Source organism: Aegilops tauschii, chromosome 5, assembly GCF_002575655.3.
Source record: "Aegilops tauschii subsp. strangulata cultivar AL8/78 chromosome 5, Aet v6.0, whole genome shotgun sequence".
Classification (NCBI taxonomy): Eukaryota; Viridiplantae; Streptophyta; class Magnoliopsida; order Poales; family Poaceae; genus Aegilops; species Aegilops tauschii.
In genome coordinates this window covers 390,720,799-390,740,830 of record NC_053039.3, presented here as the reverse complement: position 1 = coordinate 390,740,830, position 20,032 = coordinate 390,720,799, and the positions used below count along the sequence as shown (strand labels likewise).

The 20,032-nt window shown below is 44.5% G+C and overlaps 1 protein-coding gene across 1 annotated transcript; it reads right to left on the bottom strand.

Annotated features, from left to right (window-relative positions):
• Positions 1-5,927: 5,927 nt before the first annotated feature.
• On the bottom strand, positions 5,928-10,512 carry LOC109773714 (DNA-directed RNA polymerases II, IV and V subunit 11). The gene is made up of 6 exons (XM_020332424.3): positions 10,380-10,512; positions 9,144-9,234; positions 8,952-9,041; positions 8,782-8,860; positions 8,602-8,697; positions 5,928-6,260 (listed from the first exon to the last, which is right to left on the bottom strand). Exons 2-6 carry the CDS (start codon positions 9,194-9,196, stop codon positions 6,216-6,218), a joined length of 363 nt encoding a protein of 120 aa, XP_020188013.1. The 5' UTR covers positions 9,197-9,234; positions 10,380-10,512; the 3' UTR covers positions 5,928-6,215.
• Between the last annotated feature and the right edge of the window lie 9,520 nt (positions 10,513-20,032).

Here is a 20,032-nt window from a genome sequence, read left to right as displayed (position 1 = left end):
GCGGGAAAAGTAAGCTCCTTTTAAAGCCTTCTCTTTCGTAACCACGGCACACACGGTTGGTAAAACACACACGCTTGCGATATGCACCATAATCGAAGACGATTCACAGAGAGGAAACGTGTGCAAGCATGCACACAGTTGTCGTTTGCAAAGCGTGTGCGATGTCAGACAATATCACAAACGGTGAGGGCAAACTAAACGTTTGTGTTAGTTGCCTTATTGTACACGATTCACAACCATGAACTGTTTCTGATGAAGTATGCATCGTAAACGTTGCACCAGAGAATAGCGTGTGCGATAGTTGTCCTGTACGACGATGTTACGACGGTCCGACATTTCGTAATCCTGTCCGTCACTCGTACGATAATTAGCTAATCTTCTTAACGGTGAACCATTTGTGATGGGCCACGCATCATACACGTTCTATAATAGTGAATCGTTTGTGATGGGCCGCGCATCGTAAACGTAGCACCACAGAATACCGACTGCGATGGCAATGCGAGCAGAAATGAGTAGGAGTTCTGTAGGGGCCCTATCCCCGACGATTTCTGGGTCGTGTGGGAAGGACCCCCTTATCGCCCACACTCACTTGGCGACGGTTCCAAATGCCATCGCGGAAAGGGGTTTTAAACCGTTTGTTTAGGACCGACACGCACCAGTGTAATGATGATGATCATGAAACTTCAGATACTACTGAACCTCGTAGGTCAACCAGAGTACGCTCCGCACCAGAGTGGTACGGTAATCCTGTTCTGGAAGTCATGTTACTAGACCATGACGAACCTACGAACTATGAGGAAGCGATGATGAGCCCAGATTCCGCGAAATGGCTTGAGGCCATGAAATCTGAGATGGGATCCATGTATGAAAACAAAGTGTGGACTTTGGTTGACTTGCCCGATGATCGGCAAGCCATAGAGAATAAATGAATCTTCAAGAAGAAGACTGACGCTGACGGTAATGTTACTGTCTACAAACTTCGACTTCTTGCGAAAGGTTTTCGACAAGTTCAAGGAGTTGACTACGATGAGACCTTCTCACCCGTAGCGATGCTTAAGTCTGTCCGAATCATGTTAGCAATTGCCACATTTTATGATTATGAAATTTGGCAAATGGATGTCAAAACTGCATTCCTTAATGGATATCTTAAAGAAGAGCTGTATATGATGCAACCAGAAGGTTTTGTCGATTCTAAAAGTGCTGACAAAGTGTGCAAGCTCCAGCGATCCATTTATGGACTGGTGCAAGCATCTCGGAGTTGGAATATACGCTTTGATAGTGTGATCAAAGCATATGGTTTTATACAGACTTTTGAAGAAGCCTGTATTTACAAGAAAGTGAGTGGGAGCTCTGTAGCATTTCTGATATTATATGTGGATGACATATTGTTGATTGGAAATGACATAGAATTTCTGGATAGCATAAAAGGATACTTGAATAAGAATTTTTCAATGAAAGACCTCGGTGAAACTGCTTATATATTGGGCATCAAGATCTATAGAGATAGATCAAGATGCTTAATTGGACTTTCACAAAGCACATACCTTGATAAAGTTTTGAAGAAGTTCAAAATGGATCAGTCAAAGAAAGGGTTCTTGCCTGTGTTACAAGGTGTGAAGTTGAGTCAGACTCAATGCCCGACCACTGCAGAAGATAGAGAGAAAATGAAAGTCATTCCCTATGCCTCAGCCAAAGGGTCTATCATGTATGCAATGTTGTGTACCAAACCTGATGTGTGCCTTGCTATAAGTTTAGCAGGGAGGTACCAAAGTAATCCAGGAGTGGATCACTGGACAGCGGTCAAGAACATCCTGAAATACCTGAAAAGGACTAAGGATATGTTTCTCGTTTATGGAGGTGACAAAGAGCTTGTCGTAAATGGTTACGTCGATGCAAGCTTTGACACTGATCCGGATGACTCTAAGTCACAAACCGGATACGTATTATATTGAATGGTGGAGCTGTCAGTTGGTGCAGTTCCAAGCAGAGCGTCGTGGCGGGATCTACGTGTGAAGCGGAGTACATAGCTGCTTCGGAAGCAGCAAATGAAGGAGTTCAGATCCGATCTAGGCGTAATACCTAGTGCATCGGGTCCAATAAAAATCTTTTGTGACAATACTGGAGCAATTGCCTTGGCGAAGGAATCCAGATTTCACAAGAGAACCAAACACATCAAGAGACGCTTCAATTCCATCCGCGATCAAGTCAAGGAGGGGGACACAGAGATTTGCAAAATACATATGGATCTGAATGTTGCAGACCCGTTGAGTAAGCCTCTTCCACGAATAAAACATGATCGGCACCAAGATTCCATGGGTGTTAGAATGATTACTATGTAATCTAGATTATTGACTCTAGTGCAAGTGAGAGACTGAAGGAAATATGCCCTAGAGGCAATAATTAAGTTGTTATTTATATTTCCTTATATCATGATAAATGTTTATTATTCATGCTAGAATTGTATTAACCAAAAACTTAGTATATGTGTGAATACATAGACAAAACAGAGTGTCCCTAGTATGCCTCTACTTGACTAGCTCGTTAATCAAATATGGTTAAGTTTCCTGACCATAGACATGTGTTGTCATTTGATAAACGGGATCACATCATTAGAGAATGATGTGATGGACAAGACCCATCCGTTAGCTTAGCATTATGATCGCTTAGTTTTATTGCTATTGCTTTCTTCATGACTTATACATATTTCTATGACTATGAGATTATGCAACTCCCGAATACCAGAGGAACACCTTGTGTGCTATCAAACGTCACAACGTAACTGGGTGATTATAAATATGCTCTACATGTGTCTCCGAAGGTGTTTGTTGGGTTGGCATAGATCAAGATTATGATTTGTCACTCCATGTAAAGGAGAGGTATCTCTAGACCCTCTCGGTAATGCACATCACTATAAGCCTTGCAAGCAATGTGACTAATGAGTTAGTTACGGGATGATGCATTACGGAACGAGTAGAGAGACTTGCCGGTAACGAGATTAAACTAGGTATGATGATTCAAGGTGGACACGGTCCGGGCCGGTCCGGTCCCGGTCTGAGCCGTCGTTTGGACCGGCCGCCGGCGGTCCGGACCGGACCAGACCGAGCATCACGACGGTCCTGGTTTCTGGGACTGGACCGGCGGCGGCCAAGCCCGAGCCGGACCGAGCGGACCGGCCAACGACCACTGGCGGCGGCTTGCACGGGTGCAGCGGCGAGGTGTGCGACGTGCGCTGGTGCTGTGACAAGGTGGGCGGCATGCGAGAGCGCCGGCGGCAAGATGGGCGAGGTGTGCGCTGGGCGGCGCGCCTGTTACCCACGAACCTGCAGATATTTGTTCATTAGCAGTTTTCCCTATTGCATGCAAGTGATGTAGAACGAGTATGCGGCCAAGATTTTCTGTTAGTGGGCCTTGCCGTGATTAGAGGATCAAACCTGACGTCGAGTTCTTCCTCAAATGGCGCCATGAGTTTCGGATCAAATCGTGATTCCGTCGTATTTTTTGTTTCCTGCATAAAAAAGGAAACTGCAACGTGGGGTGATGGCCCATGATTATAGGAATTGGGCGCTATTACATCTACTCCTTGCCTTTCAAAAATACTTGCCTGATTAGTTGGATGCGAAAATCACGGTTGAGCTTTTCTCCCACAATCAAAAAATCAGGACCGATCGATTGTTGCTCCCAGATGGTGGCTTGTGTTACGTTCGTGCTGTGCTGAAACGGCTGCCATGGTTGCTCTTCCAAGAAAACTGTATTTTCTGACGAAACTGAAGAAAACTGTATTGTCTGACGAAACTGAATTCTAACAGCTTACTGCTACATCTGACGAAACTGTATTTTGTGAAACTTCGACAGCAGTTGTAAACTGGCATGATCGACGACGACCAGACGTAGAGGAGGCAGTCTACTACGGGCAGGTGAAGACGGCGACGGGAAGGTGCAGCGCTCCCTACACTGCTCCTCCACTACTCCTTTCGCGCAGGTCGCCGCTGGGATTGTCGGTCTGCTCGGTCGGCTCGGTCAAGAACAGGACCGGACCGAAGATTTCTCGGGCCTGATTCTTGAGCTCGGACCGACCAAGTATTTTACCGAGCCAGGACCGTTCGGTCCGGTCCTTCACGGGCCGCGAGCTGGGCCAAAAGCCCGCTCGCCACGTCCAGCCTGAATGATGATACCAACGATCGAATCTCGGGCAAGTAACATACCGATGACAAAGGAAATAACGTATGTTGTTATGCGGTTTGACCGATAAAGATCTTCGTAGAATATGTAGGAGCCAATATGAGCATCCAGGTTCCGCTATTGGTTATTGACTAGAGATGTGTCTCGGTCATGTCTACATAGTTCTCGAACCCGTAGGGTCCGCACGCTTAACGTTCGATGACGATTTGTATTATGAGTTATGTGTTTTGGTGACCGAAGTTTGTTCGGAGTCCCGGATGAGATCAAGGACATGACGAGGAGTCTCGAAATGGTCGAGATGTAAAGATTCATATATTGGAAGGTTATATTCTGACATCCGAATGGTTCCGAGTGATCGGGTATTTCTCCGGAGTACCGAGGGGTTACCGGAACCCCCCGGGGAAGTGTTTGGCCAACATGGGCCTAAAGGAGAGAGAGGGAAGCTCGCGGGGGGTGGCCGCGCGCCCCCTTCCCTTTCCCTCTCCCTCTCCTTCCTATTCCCTCCGGTGGAGAAAGGAAAAGGGGGGGGGCGAATCCTACTTGGACTAGGAGTCCAAGTAGGACTCTCCACATGGCGCGCCCCTCCTGGCCGCCGGCCTCTCTCCCCCCTCCTTTATATACGTGGGCAGGGGCACCCCAAAGGACACCAAGATTTCTCTTAGCCGTGTGCAGTGCCCCCCTCCACAATTTACTCCTCCGGTCATAGCGTCGTAGTGCTTAGGCGAAGCCCTGCACGGATCACATCACCATCACCGTCGCCACGTCGTCGTGCTGACGGAACTCTCCCTCGACCCTCTACTGGATCAAGAGTTCAAGGGACGTCATCGAGCTGAACGTGTGCTGAACACGGAGGTGCCGTACGTTCGGTACTTGGATCGGTTGGATCGTGAAGACGTTCGACTACATCAACCGCGTTAACATAACGCTTCCGCTTTCGGTCTACGAGGGTACGTGGACACACTCTCCCCTCTCGTTGCTATGCATCTCCTAGATAGATCTTGCGTGATCGTAGGAAATTTTTTTAATTGCATGCTACGTTCCCCAACAACGGTGGCTGCGCAAATCGGGGCGGCGGAGCAGCGCCGATTCAAGGTGGAGAGAGGAGGAGGAACGGCGTAGGGACGGCGGAGGAGGTGGAGGAGGGCCTCTTTGGCCGGAGGAGGAAGTCACGGCCGTCGGCGACCGGCAATCGCCCGTCGCAGCCGCGTCTGGCTTCGAAATTTTGGCCGGCTGAGGTTGGTTCGCCGCCGGGTTGCGCCCCCGCGCCATTTGCTGCTTCATGCCTCCACCGCGTGACTTGGCAGCCTGCTGCTTCTTCGCAGGCAGCTCCCGCGCGACAGCGTCCGACCGAGATGGGGCAAATCCAAGGCGGCGACATGGGGGCAGAGGCCAAATTGGGGACCGTGGTCGCGCCGACGACGGCTGCGGTGAGCTGGATCAGACCAGCGACAACAGAGGACGCGTGGGGTCATCAGCGGCGGCCGCGCAAAAGCAAAATGGCAATTGGGCGGTTGGCGCGCGACCGTTGTTTTTACATCTCCCATACATCGAGATGCAAATTTGCACCATGAGATGTTGTATTTTACAACTTCAGGAGGCGGAGAGATAAACTTTTTGCATCTACATCTGTTGGAGAGGGGTTTTTCGGCCTCAAAGATGTAAAAGTTAGTTATTTTTTACATCTACATCATCTATTGTAAAAGTTAGTTATTTTTTATATCTACATCATCTATTGGAGATGCTCTAAGTCGGTTACAATACATCAGCATTAGATTCACTCGGTATGAAATGATCCAAGGTCTGGTCCGTGCCTTCTACGGAACCTGTCAAAGGCGAGCAATTCAACTAGCAGGCTTATCAAGTGCCAACACATGTTTAACAACCGTGCAATCATACGCAATCCGCACATGAAGAGGTTCTACGAGTTCAGAGGATCATCGACAATCCTTGAGTAATTTTTTTTCTACCGCAGTTCAGACATCAGATATAATTACTAGCAAGGAAGGTTTCACGTCAGCATCCAGAGCACCCTTGGCCTAGTAGCCCTGCTTCATCCTTTCCTCGAATCGGGTCTTCTCATCCTGGAAACACAAAGCTCAAAAGATCAGTGGCATATATATCTCGTAATGTGTTCATATGCATCCGCAGTAATTAAATGAAGTGGAACATATCCAGGAGATCAATTTGGAGGATGGCTGACACTGTCGTAAAGAGCATCAGAATACCGGCACTGGTGGTTTACTATAACTCTGGTAGTTTACTATAGCTAACAAGAAACCCAAGAGATGTCAGGCAATCATCATATTTTAACTAACATCTTAGCTCCTCTTGTTGGCGAGGCAAGGAATTTCTAAATCCAAATCCAACGAATATGGAGGCATCCCATATGAAGGTTCTACCCATGCTTCCCTTCACAAAGAAAACATGTACCAGGAATGAACTACAGCAGCAGAACACCCTGTGCAATTGAATTAGGCAGTCCTATAGGCAGTTCAATTATATGTGGGCCTTATTCTGTGTTAAAGTGGTTGACAAGTCGGATAAGAAAGATTTATAAACATATAAAGTTTTGCTTGTCAGTGGAAACATATATAGTCTACTAACGATGCAAACTTTGCTGAAGATACAAACAAAAGGAGCAAATCACATCTAGCCTACTATCCTTAAGTGTCCCCTAACATAGATATATACCCTTCTCGAGTCGCACAATGTGAAGTCATCAGTCATCACTACCGAATAAATACACTAGCCATTGTTGCCCTTACTTAGCAGCCATCATATATTTTGAAAGAAAAATCTCCTCCAAAAGTGACAACTGTTTGAATCGGAAATGGAATGGCCATGTCAGAGACTATTAAAGCACTCAACTCAGACACTTTTCCAGATTTAAATCCTTCAGAATGACACGGTTCTATAAAACTAACAGTAATTTAAGAAAGTTTCCATTATACTACCTCCATTCCTAAATATAAGTCTTTTTAGAGATTCCAATGCGGACTACATACAGAGCAAAATGAGTGAATCTACACTCTAAAATATGTCTATATACATCTGTATGTAGTTTTTATTGAAATCTCTAAAAAGACTTATATTTAGGAACGGAGGAAGTATATGTATTATTCCTTGTTTTATGCCACCATCAAAAACAACCTGGAAGGTAGAGCAATCACGCGCAAACTGACAAATTGTCTCTATTTAGCAAAACACTAAGTTAGAAAAGGTGAAGCAACCTGGGAAACTAAAGATGATACTACTAATGTTCATGGAAAGGACTATGTACCTCCAGGAGCAGCATAAAAAGTTCTACAATGTGTGTGAACTAAAGGTACAGCTTCAGCCATAACAAATACTTGAAATTATTTAACAGACTTAGAAGGTGGCCTATTGTTCTCATTACAAAAGAAGAAAATATAGTACTGGCAATGAAAGAACTTGTAATCTTTTACAGAAGCAATTTTCAATAATTCTGACATGTCCAAGTCATGATTGCTATTTGTGTTATTACACAGCAAAGAACAAAGTACCAGCATGCTGTCGATTGTTGTGTGATCAAGAGGTTAGCTTGGAGCAAGACAATTGCAACCAAAGTATTCAGGGAATTTCAAGACCCGCAACCTTAGTTTCATATTCTGTAAGGTTCAACTTTCAAACAGGTTAATTTTATGCTTAGTGGCAGTGTACGTAGCAAGTAAATTGACGGCCTAAAGAGCGATGCACATGAAAACAGCATGATGTTGTATAGGAAGCTTAGTGTAAAGGAACATTATTCGCCCAAAACATGTGTACTTATTTCTGAATGGTTGTTCCATGTCTAGAAGCTACAGTAAACAGTTAAATCAATGCCAAAAAACATTAAAGATCAATAGGGACTTGTGACGTATTATAAAATTAACAGTATCTATGAAATAAGAATACGTCATTCAGCTATATTTAGTTTTCCTTCCTTCCAAGGAGTAGTTGGTTGGGAGATGTTTGCACTATTTAATTTGTGTTTTGCTTCCAAGACTACTGATTTGATGAGAGAAAGTAGAAACTAAAAGCAACACATTTGCTTGGACGTTATTTCAAAGAAAGTGCAATAAAACAAATTATGCTGTACTAACCCTACTCAAATGTATTGGCCTGTACCAAACATCAAAACAAGCATTAAATGGCAGCATATATCACAGTTATCTCGGTACAACAGCATGAAAAATAAAGTACGCTCATATCCTCAACTTTGTTGTGTAAAAATCAACATAAACTAACTCAATTCACAAATCTCAAATCAAGCTATCAAAGAACTGGCCATGAAAATGCAAATTTAATAGCAGGAGGCATTAGCTTTTATACAGGCCCACACTATACAATGTCATATTGGACTAAGGCACACCATAGGCCATCAGGAATAACCAACTATTGAGCTATGCACAAGAAACAGACCTCAAAAGCTTGCTTCAGGTTCTCAAGCTCCTTGTCTAGATCATTGATTGCCTGGGTATATGCCTGAGTTGGGGAGGATTGGCTTGCAGTATGGATCTGGCAACATAATAAAACCAAAACATGAGACTAGCAAACTCTAATCCAACGAAGGAACAGAACAAACATAAATATGCACCCTACCCTAACAATGATCTTGTACTGAAGGGGGTGAGGGAGCTTATAGCCAGCAAAGTGAACATTTGGGTCCCTGTGCAGCTGCCTGCAGAATCTCATAGATATGGAAGAAAATTAGAAGGTATGAACTGATGAACATAACCAAGGACAAAACGGCACACAGTTTCTCCACTCACATGCGGAGGATGTTCCCGATGGTGTGGTCCTCACGTTCAATAGTGAAAGATGCAGCATTCATGATCTTTGTATCCTTCTCAAATGATACCCTGCATTACATAATAGGAAGGATTGCATCCATAATCTTTAAGTGATTTGAAGTATTTTCTAGAAAAATGTTGGAAAAAGGTGTGGAGCTAGAGTAGACTCACTTCTTCGTGCCCTCAGGCACGACGAAGCGCTCATAGCGGTCAGGGGCATTCATCTCCGATCAACACTTGGCTCCTCCTTCCTCTGAAATTACTGCAAGCATGAAGAATCGGACCATAAAGGTCCATTTCACAAGTCAGATTGCCTCCTGAACTGAAATTCAGAACCCCATATCCTTAGAAGTGAAGCAGAACAAGCATCAAATCAGATCTTCAAAAATGATTCCTTCACCTACGGAACGGATAAACTACACACATGTATGAACCCCTACCTATCTTGCTAGACATTGACAAGGTGTCAAAAGGTAGACGTGGTGTACTGTAAGATGAACACGAAATCAACCGACCACTGAGTAAAATCCCCAAAACGAAAATAAATCCAAGCAACAGAAACGGGACGAAGAACTCATTGACCATTGCGCGGGGCGGACCAAACATTTGGGGGATGGAGGTTCAGCTAAACCACCACCAAATTTTGGGAAATTAATTAACTGGTTTTAGGGCCCTAAATCCGCAACAAACTGGACGGATCAGAGAAATATTTGGAGAGGTTTCCCGGAGAAAGTGAGAGACCATAAGAACCTGCACAATCAAGGTCATCAAAAGTTGTTGTACGCAATCAAGGAAGCAAGAACCTGCACATGAGCTCAATTGACATCGAGCTGCAACCCAGTCATGATTTTTTTAACAAAAGCCATTTCTCTGGATATTTTCTCAGCACTCATACAAGTGCCCATACAATTAAACAGACATATCAGTGGAACTATAACAATACTTCAGTTGGAAACAATAGATGATTCAGAAGACATAGGAAGCAAGGTGATTCCTCTTTGCCTGCGATTACATAGCGAGGCAAAGCAAAAGAACAACCTAAATCCCTCTCTGAAACACACCATGGCTGACTTAACAGGAACACTAGGTGAGAGACGGGGTGGCCCTAGGGTTTCACAGGTTCGCAGGGAGGGGAAGGGGAAGGGGAGGGGATGGGAGTAGACAAATTTCCTGGGGGAAGAAAACCAGGCTTCCGGCGGACGATGCCGGCGGGCGGCGGCGGTTACGGGCCGCGCGGGGATAATCCCCTACAAACCCCTAGTATCAAAAGAGGCGTAACAGTCCAGGCAGGCTAGGGTTCGCCACGAACCAGAGGAACGGAGGCCCAGATGGACTGCTCTAATCCACGTCATTGCAGTAGAGCCGGGGGGTGGGGGCAGGAGTCGGGAGAGAGAGGGACGAGTTTACCTCGAGGCGCACTTCGGCGGCGGCGTTCCGAGGAAGACGATGAAGGCCTGCGGCGGTCTGGGTAAGGTTAGAGAGTAGTACTAGCGGGGGCTCTCTTTTTTCCCGAGTGAGAAACTAGCGGGGAGCCTATTTTTCTTCTCTTTTTTTAGGTTTATTTAGGCAATCTTTTTTTAGTGATGAAATGAAACTAGCGGGGAGCTTTTTTTCTTTTTCTAACGCTTCGTTTGGATGTCTCCATTGAGAGCCTCTGAATTGCATTGGATCCAATATCAAATCAACCTTTGTATTGCAATGGGCTCCAATACCGACACAGATGTTTGGATGTACAAAATACCGCAAGTTGGAATTAAATAAGCTAGCAATACCAATGTTACGTTTGGATGACATACAATGGATTTGACGGTTTGCATGAGCTACTCCATGAACGGAACCGACCGAGCGGCGGTGAGGAGCACAGGACGCAGTCATCCCCGACGGTCAGCCGACCATCGGCGACCGGGCCGGAGCGACGCCGGCGAGCGTGATGGGCCAAGCCCGTGCAGGCTCAGCTCCTCGTGTATGGGGAACTCCGGCGGCCGTGGGATCCAGAGCAGAGGACGTCCATGCCGGCGAGCACGAGGGCCAATCGAGCAGAAGAGGGGCGGGGGACAGCGGTCAGGGAGGACGACCAGGCGTGGCTAAGGACGGCGGGGCACAGCGGCTGGGGATGAGAGTGGGTCCGGTCGGGGAGGAAGGCACCTACGCCACCGTCGGACTCCATGGCGGGGCGGGGCTCAGGGGGCGGCGAGCAGGAGCGGGGGAACAGGGGAGGAAGGCACCTGCGCCGCCACCACCGGCCTCTGCTAGGTCACCGCGGTCGGCCTCTCTTATCCCCTTCTTTTTTCTGGTCGCTCAAACAGGTATGTTTTTGCGGGTAGGCTGATTTCAGCACGATTCGGAGCGGGACGGCTCCGTATTGTGGGCAGGCACTTCGCGTGGGATGTAATTCAGCCAGCGTTTTCATTCCATTACAGCCTGCCAATTCTTGTCCAACCAAACACATGAATTGAAAGATTACAATACCAATTCAGATTCCAGGCCTTCAATGGGAACATCAAAACGCAGTGTAAGTGAAAACTAGCGGGGAGCTCTGTTCAGCGCGTAGCGCGCTTTGCAAGTCGCAGCGAACAATCGCGCACCTCATATGTCCGTCGTCGGCCAGCCCATTGAACAGTTTTTACAATGGGCGATGATAGGCGTGATACGTCTCCAACGTATCTATAATTTATGAAGTATTCATGCTATTATATTATCTGTTTTGGATGTTTATGGGCTTTACTAAACACTTTTATATTATTTTTGGGGACTAACCTATTAACCGGAGGCCCAGCCCAAAGTGTTGTTTTCTTGCCAATTCCAGTGTTTCGAAGAAAAGGAATATCAAACGGAGTCCGAACGGAATGAAACCTTCGGGAGAGTTATTTTTGGAACGGAAGCAATCCAGGAGACTTGGAGTAGACGTCAGGGAAGCTTCGAGGAAGCCACGAGGCAGGGAGGCACGCCCCCACCCTCGTGGGCCCCTCGTGGCTCCCCTGGCCGACTTCTTTCGCCTATATATATCCATATACCCTAAAAACATCAAGGAACAGAATAGATCGGGAGTTCCGCCGCCGCAAGCCTCTGTAGCCACCGAAAACCAATCGGGGCCCTGTTCCGGCACCCTGCCGGAGGGGGAATCCCTCACCGGTGGCCATCTTCATCATCCCGGCACTCTCCATGACGAGGAGGGAGTAGTTCACCCTCGGGGCTGAGGTATGTACCAGTAGCTATGTGTTTGATCTCTCTCTCTCTCTCTCGTGTTCTTGATTCGGCACGATCTTAATGTATCGCGAGCTTTGCTATTATAGTTGGATCTTATGATGTTTCTCCCCCTCTACTCTCTTGTAATGGATTGAGTTTTCCCTTTGAAGTTATCTTATCGGATTGAGTCTTTAAGGATTTGAGAACACTTGATGTATGTCTTGCATGTGCTTATCTGTGGTGACAATGGGATATCACGTGTTCCACTTGATGTATGTTTTGGTGATCAACTTGCGAGTTCCGTGAACTTATTCATAGGGGTTGGCACACGTTTTCGTCTTGACTCTCCGGTAGAAACTTTGGGGCACTCTTTGAAGTTCTTTGAGTTGGTTGAATAGATGAATCTGAGATTGTGTGATGCATATCGTATAATCATACCCACGGATACTTGAGGTGACATTGGAGTATCTAGGTGACATTAGGGTTTTGGTTTATTTGTGTCTTAAGGTGTTATTCTAGTACGAACTCTTGAATAGATCGATCGAAAGAATAACTTTGAGGTGGTTTCGTACCCTACCATAATCTCTTCGTTTGTTCTCCACTATTAGTGACTTTGGAGTGACTCTTTATTGCATGTTGAGGGATAGTTATATGATCCAATTATGTTATTATTGTTGAGAGAACTTGCACTAGTGAAAGTATGAACCCTAGGCCTTGTTTCAACGCATTGCAATACCGTTTGCGCTCACTTTTACCACTTGCTACCTTGCTGTTTTTATATTTTCAGATTACAAAAACCTATATCTACCATACATATTGCACTTGTATCACCATCTCTTCGCCGAACTAGTGCACCTATACAATTTATCATTGTATTGGGTGTGTTGGGGACACAAGAGACTCTTTGTTATTTGGTTGCATGGTTGTTTGAGAGAGACCATCTTCAACCTACGCCTCTCACAGATTGGTAAACCTTAGGTCATGCACTTGAGGGAAATTTGCTACTGTCCTACAAACCTCTGCACTTGGAGGCCCAACAACGTCTACAAGAAGAAGGTTGCGTAGTAGACATCAAGCTCTTTTCTGGCGTCGTTGCCGGGGAGGTGAGTGCTTGAAGGTATATCTTTAGATCTTGCAATCGAATATTTTTGTTTCTTGGTTTATCACTAGTTTAGTTTATAAAATAAAACTACAAAAAAATGGAATTAAGGTTGCCTCATATGCTTCGTCTTTTTAATGTCTTTCGTGAGAATGATGGGAAGGAAAATTGTGCTCAAGTACTAGAAGAAGAATTACATAGAATGCTTGGCATAAAATATGTGAATGTTGAGCATGATTGCAATATTGCTAGTATGAATTCTTTGAATACCCATGATGCTAATGATATGCAAAGCCACAAGCTTGGGGATGCTATGTTTGATGAAGATGATATGTTTTGTCCCCCAAGTTTTGAGGAGCAAATTTATTATGATGAAAGCATGCCTCCTATTTATGATGATTATTGTGGTGACACGTATGCTATAAAGAATAAAGATAACCATGAAACTTGTCATCATGATTTTAATTTTCAATTGGATTATGCCTCACATGATAGTTATTTTGTTGAGTTTGCTCCCACTACTATTGATGAGAATAAATTTGCTTATGAGGAGAGTAATAAAATTTCTATGCAAGTAGATCATGAAAAGAATGCTTTATTTGTGGTTATATTGTTGAATTCATTCATGATGCTACTGAAAATTATTATGAGGGAGGAATATATGCTTGTAGGAATTGCAATAATATCAAGTTTCCTCTCTATGTGTTAAAAGTTTTGAAGTTATGCTTGTTTTGCCTTCCTATGCTAGTTGATTATTGTTCTCATAAGTTGTTTGCTCACAAAATCGCTATGCATAGAAAGTGGGTTAGACTTAAATGTGATTGCCATGTGTTTCATGATGCTCTCTTTATGTTTCAATTCTTATCTTTTATGTGAGCATCATTGAAACCATCATGCCTATCTAGGGGCGTTAAACGATAGCGCTTGTTGGGAGGCAACCCAATTTTTTGTTCCTTGCTTTTTGTTCCCATTTAGTAATAAATAAATCATCTAGCCTCTGGTTAGATGTGGTTTTATGTTTTAATTAGTGTTTGTGCCAAGTAAGACCTATAGGATCTTCTTGGATGATAATTATTTGATCTTGCTGAGAAGACAGAAACTTTCTGCTCACGAAAACAATTGTTAAAAATCACCAGAAAGTGATAAAATACTGATTCTAATTGCAGTAGATCAATAATCAAATTATCTAGGCCGTCCTATTTTGGCAGATTTTTCTGAGTTCCAGAAGTTTGCGTTTGATGCAGATTACTATAGACTGTTCTGTTTTTTGACAGATTCTGTTTTCTATGTGTTGTTTGCTTATTTTGATGAATTATGAGTAGTATCGGAGGGTATGAACCATAGATAAGTTGGAATACAGTAGATATTACACCAATATGAATTTAAAATGAGTTCACAACAGTACCTAAGTGGTGATTTATTTTCTTATACTAACGGAGCTTACGAGTTTTCTGTTAAGTTTTCTGTTGTGAAGTTTTCAAGTTTTGGGTAAAGATTCGATGGACTATGGAATAGGGAGTAGCAAGAGCCTAAGCTTGGGGATGCCCCGGATGGCATCCCCTCTTTCGTCTTTGTTCATCGGTAACTTTACTTGGAGCTATATTTTTATTCACCACATGATATGTGTTTTGCTTGGAGCGTCATTTTATTTTGTTAGTATTTGCTTGCTGTTATTTAGAATAATGTTTTGCTTCTCTATTTTCAATAAAAATGTCAAGGATAGCCTTTACCATGCTTATTTTGCAAGTATACATGTTGCTGTTTCAAAACAGAAAGTTTACCGCTGTTGCAAAAATTCCCTAGAAAAGTCAGAATATGATAAAATGTTGAAACTTTTTTGCATAATAAGCTCTGATAAATTTTCTACAGTGTGGTAGAATTTCATAATGTTTGGAGTTAGGGAAGTATGATGAATCTTGCATTCTTTACAGACTGTACTGTTTTGGCAGATTGCTGTTATGTTTGCATTGTTTGCATATGTTTGCTTGTTTAATGATTCTATTTGAGGATAGGAGTATTAAATATGCAGAGGCATTTAGTATGCAATGTTGAATAATAATTTTAGTGATTTGTTATAGTAGAAAATGATAAGGTTTTTGCATTGGTTTATACTAACTTATCTCACGAGTTCTTGTTGAGTTTGGTGTGGATGAAGCTTTCGAGATTTAGGAAACCGTGATATGAGAGGAATTAAGGAGACACAAAAGCTCAAGCTTGGGATGCCCAAGGCACCCCAAGATAATATTTCAAGAAGTCTCAAGCATCTAAGCTTGGGGATGCCCCGGTAGGCATCCCACCTTTCTTCTTCAACAATTATCGGCTAGTATCGGTTGAGCCTAAGTTTTTGCTTCTTCACATGATGAGTGCTATCCTTGAAATGTCGTTTTCTTTTGTTTTGCTTGCTGTATGAATAAAATATCCCAAGATCTGAAATTCTTAAATGAGAGAGAGTCTTCACATAGCTACATAATTATTTAACTACTCATTGATCTTCACTTATATCTTTTTAGAGTAGTTTGTCATTTACTTGTGTGCTTCACTTATATCCTATGAGTAAATGGTTGAATGAGTTGAATATCATAAATCTGAAATTATATATGTTTCACATGCTTATCCCATGGGGAGTAATGACTTCACATATAAGAGGTAGAGGTGGTAAATTTATTGAAGGTTAGCAAACATTGTATTGGTCACTTGAACAATTCATGAAAGAATATTGAAGGAAGAGAGATTTCACATATAAAGATACTATCTTGGACATCTTCTATTATTGTGAGCCCCATTAATTATTTTCAAACCTGAGAAAATTAGTTGAAGTTGGACAAGGAAGACAACATAATGAGTTATGCTTGGGTATATTTGTATAGAAGTTATATTGTTATGGATCCTCTAACATGTGGTGCTTGCTATTTAGAATCCTTTGCTAGCCAAAATATCTGTACTAAGCGGGAATACTGCTTGTGCATCTAAATTCCTTGAACCAAGTTTCTTCCATGAGTGTCCACCATATCTACCTATATGCGGTATTTACCTACCGTTCCAAGTAAATTTGCATGTGCCAAACTCTAAACCTTCAAATAATAATCTGTTTTGTATGCCCGAATCGCTCATGTAGCGACTAGGGGCTGTCAGTATCTTCCATGCTAGGTGGGTTATTCTCACGATGAGTGGACTCCGCTCATCATTCACGAGAAAATGGCTGGTAACTGGGATGCCCAGTCCTATGATCTAAAGATCAAAAACAAAATTGCAAATAATTTAAACAAAACTTCCCCAGGATTGTTGATAGTTGGACGACACCCGTTGTTTCGGACAAGACGTGGAGTGTGATTGTTGGTGGAGGGGGAGTAAAAACTTTACCATTCTGTTTGGGAACCACCTATAATGTATCTAGTATGGAAGATATTGGGAACTCTTGGTCGTTATGTTGACAATGAAAGCATACCTCTCAAAATTATTTTCATCTCTGTTTTAGCTTCGAGCTCTGGCACCTTTGCAAATCCCTGCTTCCCTCTGCGAAGGGCCTATATTTTACTTTTATGCAAGAGTTAGTAGTATTCCTCCTCATTCCAACCTACTTTTTAGTTGGCAAGCATCATGTGGTGGAGAAAGATCTAAGCATATATGGCCATTCAAATATATTTGATCATGAATTATTATTGTTGACAATTATCTATATGATAAATAAGTTGGGAGGCAAAACATTAAGCCCCTATCTTTCTCTGTGTTCGATGGATGCTATTTGTTCTAAAAATATGCTTTGAGTGGTAGAAATCATGGAAGACTATATGATAGTTGAGTATGTGGGATTTGCTAAATCAAAGCTCTTACATAGACCCTTCTTGAAAATAAGATGAATTGCAATTGTTTGATGACTGAGAACATAGTTTGTTAGTTTTCAAGAAAGTTTCGAAGAAAAGGAATATCAAACAGAGTCCGAACGGAATGAAACCTTTGGGAGAGTTATTTTTGGAACCGAAGCAATCCAGGAGACTTGGAGTAGACGTCAGGGAAGCTTCGAGGAGGCCACGAAGCAGGGAGGCGCGCCCTACCCCCTGGGCGCGCCTCCCACCCTCGTGGGCCCCTCATGGCTCCCCTGACCGACTTCTTTCGCCTATGTATATCCATATACCCTAAAAACATCAAGGAATAGAATAGATCGGGAGTTCCGCCACCGCAAGCCTCTGTAGCCACCGAAAACCAATCGGGGCCCTGTTCCGGCACCCTGCCGGAGGGGGAATCCCTCACCGGTGGCCATCTTCATCATCCCGGCGCTCTCCATGAAAAGGAGGGAGTAGTTCACCCTCGGGACTGAGAGTATGTACAAGTAGCTATGTGTTTGATCTCTCTCTCATGTTCTTGATTCAGCACGATCTTAATGTATCGCGAGCTTTGTTATTATAGTTGGATCTTATGATGTTTCTCCCCCTCTACTCTCTTCTAATGGATTGAGTTTTCCCTTTGAAGTTATCTTATCGGACTAAGTCTTTAAGGATTTGAGAACACTTGATGTATGTCTTGCATGTGCTTATCTGTGGTGACAATGGGATATCACGTGATCCACTTGATGTATGTTTTGGTGATCAACTTGCGAGTTCCGTGAACTTATGCATAGGGGTTGGCACACGTTTTCGTCTTGACTCTCCGGTAGAAACTTTGGGGCACTCTTTGAAGTTCTTTGAGTTGGTTGAATAGATGAATCTGAGATTGTGTGATGCATATCGTATAATCATACCCACGGATACTTGAGGTGGCATTGGAGTATCTAGGTGACATTAGGGTTTTGGTTGATTTGTGTCTTAAGGTGTTATTCTAGTATGAACTCTTGAATAGATCGATGTGAAAGAATAACTTTGAGGTGGTTTCGTACCCTACCATAATCTCTTCGTTTGTTCTCCGCTATTAGTGACTTTGGAGTGACTCTTTATTGCATGTTGAGGGATAGTTATATGATCCAATTATGTTATTATTGTTGAGAGAACTTGCACTAGTGAAAGTATGAACCCTAGGCCTTGTTTCAATGCATTGCAATACCGTTTGCGCTCACTTTTACCACTTGCTACCTTGCTGTTTTTATATTTTCAGATTACAAAAACCTATATCTACCATCCATATTGCACTTGTATCACCATCTCTTCGCCGAACTAGTGCACCTATACAATTTATCATTGTATTGGGTGTGTTGGGGACACAAGAGACTCTTTGTTATTTGGTTGCAGGGTTGTTTGAGAGATACCATCTTCAACCTACGCCTCCCACGGATTGATAAACCTTAGGTCATCCACTTGAGGGAAATTTTCTATTGTCCTACAAACCTCTGCACTTGGAAGCCCAACAACGTCTACAAGAAGAAAGTTGCGTAGTAGACATCAAGGCACCGGTGCGCCGGATCAAATTTGAGCCGGTCGCATGCGGGCCATACGATTCTGTCTCTGTCAGCCGTCGGATCGCTCCACCTCGCTTCGTCCTCCTTCCGCATAGGAAAAACAGAAGGCTGCAACGAGCAATGCCGCACCCCCGTCAAAACCCGCATGAGCAGCGGAGAGCTTGAAGCACTGACGGGATTCGACGCCGCCGTCGCCGCTCGTTGTTGTCGCTCGCCATTGCTCGTCTTTGCCGCTCACCGTTGCCGCTCATTGTTGTCGCTCGTCGTTGCTCGTCATTGCCGCTCGCCGTCGCTGCTCTCGCCGGTTGCAACACCTGCGCCCACTAGTCCGCTCCTCCCAATGCAGCAAGGGTGGGGGCGCCAGTTCCAGCTGTTGGGGAATGTAGTAATAATTCAAAATTTTCCTACGTGTCACCAAGATCAATCTAGGAGATGCTAGCAACGAGAGAGAGGGAGTGCATCTTCATACCCTTGAAGATCGCTAAGCGGAAGCGTTACAAGAACGCGGTTGATGGAGTCGTACTCACGGCGATTCAAATCGCGGAAGATCCGATCTAGCACCGAACGGACGGCGCCTCCGCGTTCAACACACGTACAACCTGGGGACGTCTCCTCCTTCTTGATCTAGCAAGGGGAGAGGAGAAGTTGAGGGAAAGCTCCGGCAACACGATGGCGTGCTGGTGGTGGAGCTCGTGGTTCTCCGGCAGGGCTTCGCCAAGCACTATGGAGGAGGAGGAGGTGTTGGAGGAGGAGAGGGTTGCGCCAGGGGAAGAGGTGCGGCTACCCTCTCTCTCTCCCTCACTATATATAGGGTAAAGGGGGGAGGAGGAGGCGCCCTAGGGGAGGGGTGGCGGCCACAGGGTGGATTTGGGTGCCCCCACCCCTAGGAAACTTGCCCCCCAAGCCGGGAGGGGTGGCTGCCCTAGGGGAGGCGCCCCCACCTCTCCACGTTACGTGAGATGGGGTGGGAGGGGCGCACAGCTCCTTAGTGGGCTGATGTGCCCCCTCCCCTTGGCCCATAAGGCCCCCCAACGCTTGTCGGGGCCTCCGAAACCCCTTTTAGACACGCTGGTCGTCACCCGGTACCCCCGGAACAATTCTGGAGTTCCTCGTCACGTCTGGGATCTCATCCGGGACTCCGAACAACCTTCGGTAACCACATACTATTTCCCATAACAACTCTAGCATCACCGAACCTTAAGTGTGTAGACCCTACGGGTTCGGGAACCATGCAGACATGACCGAGACGTTCTCCGGCCAATAACCAACAGCGGGGTCTGGATACCCATGTTGGCTCCCACATGTTCCACGATGATCTCATCGGATGAACCACGATGTCGGGGATTCAATCAATCCCGTATTCAATTCCCTTTGTCCATCGGTATGTTA

Excerpts from the sequence above, each read along its gene's own strand:
- LOC109773714 (XM_020332424.3), bottom strand. The coding sequence starts at position 9,196 with ATGAATGCCCCTGACCGCTATGAGCGCTTCGTCGTGCCTGAGGGCACG. Across the intron at positions 8,861-8,951 it reads ATCGGGAACATCCTCCGCAT|GCAGCTGCACAGGGACCCAA; the intron begins GTGAGTGGAGAA and ends GAGATTCTGCAG. Across the intron at positions 6,261-8,601 it reads ACCTGAAGCAAGCTTTTGAG|GATGAGAAGACCCGATTCGA; the intron begins GTCTGTTTCTTG and ends TTGTGTTTCCAG.